This window comes from Clavelina lepadiformis, chromosome 7 (assembly GCF_947623445.1).
Source record: "Clavelina lepadiformis chromosome 7, kaClaLepa1.1, whole genome shotgun sequence".
NCBI lineage: Eukaryota > Metazoa > Chordata > Ascidiacea > Aplousobranchia > Clavelinidae > Clavelina > Clavelina lepadiformis.
The window spans coordinates 10,409,766-10,419,784 of NC_135246.1; the positions used below are offsets into that span (position 1 = coordinate 10,409,766).

The following is a 10,019-nucleotide window of genomic DNA, read 5'->3' on the forward strand; positions in this document are numbered from 1 at the left end:
ACATTGGCTACATTATGGTATCTAGTAGCTACATTTCGGTAAATAAAACGGTCCTTTTTTCGTGTCGGAACGGGGCGTTACAGTATAATATGTTACAGTAAAATAGTTATCGTCACTTGTCAAAATCTATGCGAAGCCAAGGAATGTTCTGTTGATCGGTATGCGGGTGTTCTCAAAGAACGTTCATCTAAGTTTGCAGTTCTACAAGAAAGTTGTTGATTCAGAAATACATACTTCGTCCTAAAAGGCTTCGTTGATTTCTGCTAGAAATAAGCAAGCAGTATAACACACAAGCGACATCAAGCAACACACCACTAGGCTTTTCAAAACCGTGCAAAGTGTGCTTTGAGCGGTCATTATGGTGATCACTGATCATCAAAGCATGGATAGATAGAGAAAGCAGCGTAATATCTTCCCCGATCAGCATATATTTAATTTGAAGCAAATTCTAACTTACCAATTTACACCAGCAGCATAGCTTTCCTTTTGACAAACATCATCCGAATATTGCTAATACTCAGTCACCTTTATACAATTACAACATCTACTTTGGAAACAAATTAATGTTATAGAATTCAACTAAATAAGCAAACTACTGTGACGGAACCGTCACAGTGATTGCTTTAATTACATGACGATGCCTGTATTTAGTTGAAAGTTTATCATTACTTAAGCTTAACATTTTCCCTTTGGGTAAGTCGTGCTCAGTACTGTTTTTACGCCTTTTCACTAAAAACGTTACATATTATCGACAAAAGAAAAGGAGTGTATCTATGTCTCGGACACACCTATCATCACCAGTCAACTGAAAATGTTGTAATTGCATTGATCACCTTTATACGTCAAGTTAATAATTCCGATGGTCAAACAAGAAAACAATTGATAAATATGAGTTTTTCTGACCATATACAACTCATTGCTGGGACAACTAATAATTTAATCAACAATAAACACGCCTGAAGACGAGATTCGTTAGCATCGAGGAATAGCCATAAACGTCATGAAACTTCACTGTTCGTCTCGTTTGGAGAAGCCGCCAAGCAACAGAGACGGATGTTACTGTTATACGTCCAGTAGCGCAGTAGACATCTTTATTTGTTACAATAGAATCAACATTAATGGCACGGTGTTGTACTACTGAAGACTCAGCGATTCCTTATATCTTCTGTAAGAAAACGTTAGTTAACACACCCGAGCCATATCATTTCATAAACCCTGATTGGTTGTTGCAGTTAAATTCTTTCAGCGTTGCATGATCACTCACAGAACGAGATGTTTTACACCCTACCAGTTTTACTAGTATTTAAAATTGAGTGAGATTTTAAGGCTTTATTGGTTTGTTGAAGGTATTTCATTTTATTTTATTAGACGTTAAATGACTCATAAGATTGCTATAGAACAATGTTTTCTATTTGAGTGAATTTTAAGGTACAGTAACTAACAAATGCTGAAGGGTGAATAAATATATTAACAGTCTGAGGTAGAAGTATCTAAACTTAAATAGAGATGCCACTGGGGCTAATTTTTCAAATGCTTAAAGTGTTGTGCTTCAAAATTTAATGTTTATTTCAAATTATTTGTAGGTTAGAAAGTAATTACAGCAAACAAAAGTAAGAACGACACTCCATAAAATATGACGTCTTTCTTTTCAAGTCTGGTGCTCGGCTCCCGCAATTAACTCATCACAGATCTTTGTCAGCTCTTCGTTTTCCCTCTGCTTATCCTGTAGGGAAAACTTGAGAGAAGATGTTGACATCTGGTCCATCTTAATCTTCATTCGAAGAGCGGCAATCTCCCGTTGCCCAGCTTTTCGAGATTTTAAAACTTCTGCAGCCAAGCTAAAAGATGCCCAAAATATTCAAATCAAACAGATTAAACTTGGTATTCTTAAATATGAAACCTTGGCATGGTAGCAAAATTTTTATCCTTAGATTGAACAAAGTTTTCGCATAAGTGAAATTCAGCAACAATTCCAAATCACTCTTTCCACAGCTGTGTAGTTTGTGATTGTCTATGATCATTTTCTGATGGATACACTTTGTATTTGATGCTCCTCATAAACTTTCGATATAGAATTGCTAAATCTCCTTGGTGCTATACGTTAAGTGAAAAAAAGTGATTATTATCTTACCGGGACTTTGTACTTTCCGCCTCTTTTTTTAAAGAGTGGTGATGTTTTGTTGTCTGCTTCAGAAATTCCACTTTATGGTCAAGTTGATGACGCTCTTCTTCGTATGCCTTAAAAAGCTTTCAAGTCACTCAATACTGCAGTATTTTTCATACCCATTAACTAACTAAGCAGTTTAACAAACAGGAAGTAACTTCACTAACACATTTTTTACAAACAGTTAAGGATTTTTTCACTTCTATAATTTCAAACACAATTAGGATAATCTCCATCAAATGTGATAAAAAAATAAACTAAACATCAGCAGAAGTTAATTTAATCAAACCCACAGAAGTTCAAATCTTAAAAACCAAAGTAAAAATATCAATCACCTTTTTATGCGCACTAAGAACAGGAAGCATTTCCGTGGCTTTCTGATGATAATCGTAATAAACTCGCTTGGCGGATATGATGTCATCTAATATTCTTTTACACTCTAAATTTTTTTATTTAGAGTTGTACGATGAAATAAAATCTTTTTTTCCAAATCTGCTTCAGTCAACAGGCTAGCTTCTTGTAGGATTCTGAATGTAATTAATGACATTTGTTAATGCAAACATATAACCAAAATTAACCTAACCAATTTGATAGTGAAATCAATACAATCAACATACAATAATGTCTAAACATTTAAAAAGCATAAATTTTAGCCACAAGTAGATTTAACTACACATCAATGTCATATACAGTACCTTGATTCTTTAATTTTCTTTTGAATAAATTGCTTCCGTATCTCAAGATGCTTCAACTCCTCATCCAGTTTCTCTTGCTTTATCTTTTCCTGGTCTGCAGTTTCAGCTTCAATTGGTTCAAAATCCAGTTTTGATCCATCAATGATCTTCTGTTCCAAATCTGTTGCTTTTATTGCTGCCTGGTATTCATTATTTTCATCAGATTTCGTTTGATCAGGGAGGAAAGTTAAATTATCATCCTTTGATAAACTTTCAGTTGCCTTTGGATCAAAATCAGGATAATCAAATTTGCTGACGTTTATCGAATAAACTCCTCTTGGCTGTTTTATAGAGTAATCAACATCCTGATTCGTTTTCCCTGTTGAAGCTTTAGGAAAGTCAATGGTGCTTTTCTCATCAAATTGTAGCTTTGAAGAAAAATTGCTTTCTGGCAGTGAGTTGGAAATGAGAGAATTTCTATCAGTACATTCAGTATCAGTTTCGGTGGACAGTTCACTCACAACCTCATTTAAGATGGGATTTGGTGCATCATCGTTGAATAAGATTTTGTTAATTTTAAACGGATCAAAATTAGAATCAACAATATTTTTGACATCAATTGTATATGTACATTTGACAATTGGTATACCATCAACAGTAACTTGAGAATCTTTGCTATCTGCAGTTAAATTACCTGGATCCACAGTTGGCTTATTGATAGCTTTCAAACCAGTTTCAGCTTTTCCTTTGGATGATGATTTTTCCTGAGGTGATGTCACAATTTCTTTATTTGATGTTTTAGGCTTAAAATCATCACCTTCAACTATTTTAGACTCAATTCCATCAGCAACAGGTATGATATCTGTGCTCATTTTCGTAACATTAAATGTATCAGTTTTAGAATGTGAAGAGGAATTGGCCAAACCTTCGCCTGACATTATAAATGAGTTGAAATTGGAATCAGTACACATGTCCAAATCAAGTAAATAAGCTCCAGTAGGATGTGATTCATCAGCAAGTTCATCTTTGTCATTTACCAATAACTTTGATTCCAATGACATGATGTTTTCTACATCTTCCAATGCATCATAGAACACTGTTTTATCTGCTTCACTTAATGTACTGGACTTTTGAATAGCATCTCCATCTCCATCTACAAGTTTTAGATACAATTTTGAGGAAGATTCAAAATCTGCATCACCAATCTGATTTTGAAAAGGCAGTTTCTTTGCCACACCAGCTTGTTGCACCAGAAACCTTTCTGCAATATCTTTCTCAGGCAGTGTTTTAACAGAACTAGTAGCAATTGTAACAACTTTTTCAACTACATCATCATTGGCTTTGATAATGGTTTTAACATCTTTAAACACCACAGATTCCTTGTTTATATCACTAATTGTAGCTGTAGCTGTAGCTGTAGCTGTAGCATTCTCTGGGTCACATTTTGTTGCCTTGTCTGGTTTAGTAACATTAAAAAGTGTACCACACTCAACCGCCTCACCATCTTGATCAAGGTCAAACACAACATATGGACTGTTTAAAGGTGACCCAGCCAATGATGTTGGTTGAGTTTTGCTCAATACAAGACATGTTGAGCCAGGTTTCACCGTTTTAGAAGAAATAGGTGTATTGGAAGCAAGTGACATCCTAGCAAATGCAGCTGAGCAATCTTCAATCGGGTCTACAGAACTTTCTGAGTCATTTTTTGCTGACGATACCTAATATATAATATTTTTAAATACTGCAGTACTGTATACCTTATAATATCTCAAAATACTGTTGTCAACTTGTCAACACGCCGAATGACATGGGCAAAATACATATTGAACTCCTGCTAATTATACATTCTTACCTCCAATTGGCTTTCATGGGCAGTCACACACAATGTATCGTCTGCTTCATTAATAAAAGCTTCATCTGCAGCAAAAATACGTACAACGTAATCAGAGTTAAACTAATGGGCCGCACTACCGAAAAAAAGTTTTGTGAGGTAAAAATACCCAATACAGTTGTATTCAAGCTGGCTTGAGAAAGGTCATGATGCCTGGGTGATTCAATCGCTGTAGTGTACAGAGATAGATTTGATGGACCTGAAAGTGAGATGTCTTCAACACAAACGCAAGAATTAGGTGATGTTTGCCCATGATAGTCACCAATCAATTCTTGATTTACTGTCTCTGCTAAGCAATGGTACGATGGGAGTAGACATGCAAATCTAAAACCATTTTGTTATGCATCCCTCTGAAGGTATAATTTCATACCAACCAAGTTAGGAAAACATGCATCATGCGTGTCGAACGACAAACATCATAAAACTAGTGTTCTGGTTTATTTCTTAAAAAGTTAAATATTTTATCGACAGTTAAAACAGTAAATTATCTTTTTTGGCTCTCTCTCAGTTTTTAATACTCGTTTCCTTTTTAAACAACAATAAAACAAGCAGGAAATGTTGCTACCTGGTGACTGGGCAAGTTTATCATGTTCCTGAACTTCAAGCTTGCATGAAGAGTTATCCACAGATGAGGTGTCAGAGGTGGACAGAACAAGTTTCTTGTCTACAACCCTGGTAAGCAGATAAAAAACTATTATTAAATAAAAATAATATATAAATAACAAATCAGCGATATAGTGATGTTAGCGCAGGACAAATTAAAACCTCGCAAAATTTTGGTTGTGATAAAGTAAACCAAAGTTGGTGTTAAAGCAAGTGAAACACAGTGAAGAAAGCCAAGATCAAAAAAGTGCATAAAAAGGAATGACACTGTTTCATAAAAACTTGAAATTATTATCTTCAACGGTAACATACTTATAATTTAGCTTTGTGGCATGGTGGTACACAAAACCAGACAAATTGTCAGAGCATGTTTACAAGCATTTAAGCAGCATAGTTTTCGAGGAAGCATTCATATATTCAAAAATTAAATTTCTATTATTAGTTTAATGCATGTGTCACACAACAATCCTGTGATGTATGTATGTACATCATTAATGAGTCAAGAGTACTGTCATTTATAATCATCTATAATTTTATTAATGTCAAATTGGAAGATATTTATTACAAACCTAGCAATATGAACATATTGTAGTCCAAGCCCAATGCATTTGACAAAACCAAATATACAATCCTAGCCAATACATTTATGTGACAAAAAAGACAGAAGTCAAAAATTTTTGTTAAAAACATGACCAAGTAATGCTCAATGTAGGTATCATAAAAATCACCAAAAATAAACAATTCAATGGCAATTTTAAACCACTACCTAATTTTTCCACACATTTTCATGCTTTGTAGGATCAAACCTTTGAACCACTTTTCATTATTAAATTTGTATTATTATACTATTAATTTTGAAGACGAGAGTCAAAGCATCAAATTGTTATTACCTGGTTCACTTTGTATTGCCAAACAGAAATTTGCTGTTCAGTGGAATCCCGATTTTATTTCCATAAAATCTTGTAAGCTAAGGTAGTCTGACAGGTTTTGAAACCCTTACTTAACAACCGCCACTAGCTCTTTACATCATGAACGAAAATGTGACTATTTAAGTATTGCACTGCACATAACATTGAATTTTTTTGAATTGGCAAACATCATCAGTAGTATTTGCATCATAATACACATTAACAATATTCTATAAGAAGGGAATTACTTTATGGAGCAATTATATCTCGGCACACACAAGCAACGTTGATAAAATAACTAGAAATGACTTGGAGGAAAAACAGGGCATGTATGTAAATAGTTCTACTTCAAACATATTTCATGTGTTACAGAGATGTGCATAAACTTAAAGAGGTTTGTTATTAGAAACGAGCAAGCAAAGTATGCTTGCATCAACCATCAAATGTTAGTAACTATTAAAATACATGCCTGTCGTGTGCAATTTCATGATCAGTTTTGTGCATAATTAACAAGTTAATTCAGTGATAACCGTGCCTGATATAAAAAATATCAAAACATTTAACACGCACACATTTGGATACCTGCCAACACGAATTGCAGTTTTCTTTAACTTTTTAAACATTTTTACAGAAAAAAAGCAAATTATAACAAACTTATATCAAGATCTTTAACGGTTTGGACAATACAGAATCAAAAGTTTAAATAAACTCAAGTATATACAACTCTCACATAGTTCAACAACTGAGAACTATACTTTGTGTAAAATGTAAATACATGGTCATGGAGATCAACTGAACAAAACTTTGTACGAATGAAGAAAACGAATGTCTAGAATCTAGATATCTTAATTGCTTATCGTCTTTTTATTTTATTACCGCTGCCATAGAAACTTAAATACAATGTTTAAGAGGTAGCAAATAATATCGAACTGGAATGCTGATATCATTCAAAATATATAGTTTACTTTTAAAAAATTGAAGTGAAATCAAATATTAGCTGCTTTTCTGTTACAGCAAGCCTTCTTGTAAAAAGAGTAATTTAATGGTCTGTTTTGGAGCCATTAAAAATCAAGATACTATTTAAAATATTATAAGGAAACATGATATTAGTTTCGTTTGCTTTCAAAAACAACATTAAATTAATCATGAAAAACTGTTTCATGCCGTAAAAACAAGAGATAAAAGTGGTAAAAGTTCATCTGTGAAATATTTGTTGCAAAACCAAATTAATGTCATTATTTCAGGATAGTTTGTTGTGAACACAAAGCTTGAGGGAATGTTAGTTTAAGCTCAGTTAATGATGGTTTGCCTGTGGGCAATACAACGGTAGGGCAACAAAGTATCAAACAGGGGCCACATTGTTGCAAGTCTAGCGCTCTAACCACTCAGCTACCAAGCCGACGATCTCCTATTTAAATGCACAGCAAACTTTATAAAAAACACTTTCCTGCACCTTTGTTGAAACAAGCCAGACAAAAATTGGAAATTTTGACATACAATTTGGAAATACTTTATACAATGATTTTTCAATGCTGTGGCCCACAGCACACTTAAACCAATCATGTGTTTTGCAAGCATCAGTATTCTTTTCTGATGTGTAGGGGTGTAACCATACTCAAGTCGTAACGAGTTTGTTAACATATTTCCTCTCAATAACATCTTGGAAAATATGAATATTCCAAGTTTCCTGAACTGTTTTACAACTTGACTAAACCAAAAATATTTCAGTAGCAAAAACTGCAATGAACAATTTACTTTTTTAAAGTATGCATTGGCTACTTTTTCTCTGAATGCTTAATAAAAAGAACAAACAACCTGTTGTGTTTCACAGTATTTGACGCTTAGGGTAAACCTAATGCAATGTTTTGTGTAAGTATCTGCAGATCTTTGTCTAAGTTGTAAATCATATGATAGGCTACCGGTATGATATTGCAGTTGACCTAAATTAAACTAGGCCAAGCCTACTTCAGGAATCAGGAATGTGAAAAAGCGCGCTAATGTATGCTGAAATTAAAGGGGAATGTCCAAACTTATCCATTGAACATGACTTTTGGTTGTACACAGTGGAAGTTCGTTAAAGTTGGTTCAATTGTTGGAGAAACAGTAAGTCTGCAGGCTACAGTTGTGTTACGATTTTACGAAATGTAATTTTTGCGATCACTGAAGCGGAACTATCCTGCTCGTTTCATCATAAACTGTTATCTTGTACTGTAGTAGTCTACGGTTTTATCATAGTCCATTTTCCTCGAAATAATTTTCTGTTGTGCAATTCTTTTCATTGTAGCCTTTCAAGCACCAGTCATAAGGCGAAAGTGAAAATGGTTAACACAGGTGATGTGTGATGTGATAACAGTGGGGAAATTTTTTCATTTGTCGATTTTTCCATTGTAAACTCACCAGTCGCTTTTGGAAAGCAAGTCGAAAGGTTTGGTGGACCGTAACTAAACTTTGGTTGTTAATTGCCAAAAACTCATTCCTGACATGCTATTTCAATTTCTAATTTTTTGGTGTCAGTTTTTATCTTAACGATACGAGCAAAACGAATAAATTTGTGGCGGTCGCTACCGGTCAGTAACAGCGACCAACAGCCTATCATCTTGAAACTCGACTTGGACGACTGCTGACAGAGCTTTCATGACAGTCCTTAGAACCCGCAGTGAGAACGGAACTCATCTTTTCTCCTAGTGAGATTGCGTGTCTTTCACAGTTGCACTTTCGCAGGGGTCGATCGGAAAACACATTGAAGAAAATAAAACTGTACTGAACCCACAACTTAAGAAACAAATGGAGATCTGTATGTATCTGTATATCTATATATCTGTATTTTGAACGGTGAAAGAAGTGTAAAGCAAAGCAATCAACGCGAAATCGACTAAGGAATGTAAAGAATTCACTAAAACAAAAAATTTAAGGGAATTGTCCAATTAGGTGACGTTGACACGGTTCCAACCACCACAGAACTCTCAATCCAGGGGCGGATTAAGACAAGGTGGGGACCATGACTTAATTGAGTCAGGGGTCCCTTGCTGCCAGTTTGACGTGCGATGAGCTACATCTAGGCTATACATTTTCCATGATTTAACTGAGAGGTCGATTGAATCTAAAAGTCATATAAAGCATTTTGCTATATACAGCCCAAAACGACCGTGAAGAAAAATTTCGAAAGAATACGCAATAATGTCACACAGTTTTAGAGGTGCGAAACGGAAGAGCGTTTTTTACCAATGAATAAAAATGACGAAACCGTTTTTTCGTGGTGCATAATTGCAAACCAGACCATCGCAAAAAATGTATACCTAATAAATTTTTAACATGATAAAATGCACAAATATTTGTCGATGTGTATCGTTGAAACAAGTATATCTATATATTCGTTGTGTGTAGGCTATATGTGTTTTGTATAAAAATATATTGCACACAGTTGTCGCAGAAAAAAAATGTATTGCAGAAAAAAACAAACCAAAAATACATAGGAAACAGGCATACGTGCGAAGAGCCCTTTCAGGATAAATCATGACGCACATATGACGTAATGACGCATCAAAAGTCCACAAGTGCGAATGAAACGAAACTAAAGGTGTTTGCAAACCGGCAAGCGATGACAAAATACTCCCAGCTATTATGAATCTTCCAAGGCACTTGGCTGAAAACGAAAAATAGCACCTCATGGCAACGAAACGTTGTGTCGGGAAATTTAACAAATACTTTCAAATAAATGTTTTTTCAAGTTTAAACAACTTTACTCTTCCCACAAAACAGCGGCAGTAATCTGTAGTGCA

At 34.6% G+C, this 10,019-nt stretch overlaps 1 protein-coding gene across 3 annotated transcripts; it reads right to left on the reverse strand.

Moving 5' to 3' along the window:
• Positions 1-1,540: 1,540 nt before the first annotated feature.
• LOC143464758 (uncharacterized) lies at positions 1,541-7,948 on the reverse strand. 3 transcript variants are annotated; one of them, XM_076962725.1, is made up of 8 exons: positions 6,823-7,948; positions 5,295-5,401; positions 4,839-4,943; positions 4,691-4,755; positions 2,860-4,556; positions 2,500-2,691; positions 2,132-2,238; positions 1,541-1,838 (listed from the first exon to the last, which is right to left on the reverse strand). In XM_076962725.1, exons 1-6 carry the CDS (start codon positions 6,861-6,863, stop codon positions 2,604-2,606), a joined length of 2,103 nt encoding a protein of 700 aa, XP_076818840.1. In that variant the 5' UTR covers positions 6,864-7,948; the 3' UTR covers positions 1,541-1,838; positions 2,132-2,238; positions 2,500-2,603. The 3 variants fall into 3 exon arrangements, with proteins under 3 accessions (XP_076818840.1, XP_076818837.1, XP_076818839.1); XM_076962722.1 differs by having other exon boundaries at positions 4,839-5,018; XM_076962724.1 differs by lacking the exon at positions 1,541-1,838 and adding an exon at positions 1,864-2,061 and having other exon boundaries at positions 4,839-5,018.
• Between the last annotated feature and the right edge of the window lie 2,071 nt (positions 7,949-10,019).

What these genes read in the sequence shown, in the direction of transcription:
- LOC143464758 (XM_076962722.1), bottom strand. Translation starts at nt 6,863, where the DNA reads ATGTTTAAAAAGTTAAAGAAAACTGCAATTCGTGTTGGCAG. An exon ending in ACTGCAATTCGTGTTGGCAG is followed by an intron (nt 5,402 to 6,822) that starts GTATCCAAATGT and finishes TCTGCTTACCAG; the next exon opens with GGTTGTAGACAAGAAACTTG. An exon ending in TAAACTTGCCCAGTCACCAG is followed by an intron (nt 5,019 to 5,294) that starts GTAGCAACATTT and finishes ACCATTGCTTAG; the next exon opens with CAGAGACAGTAAATCAAGAA.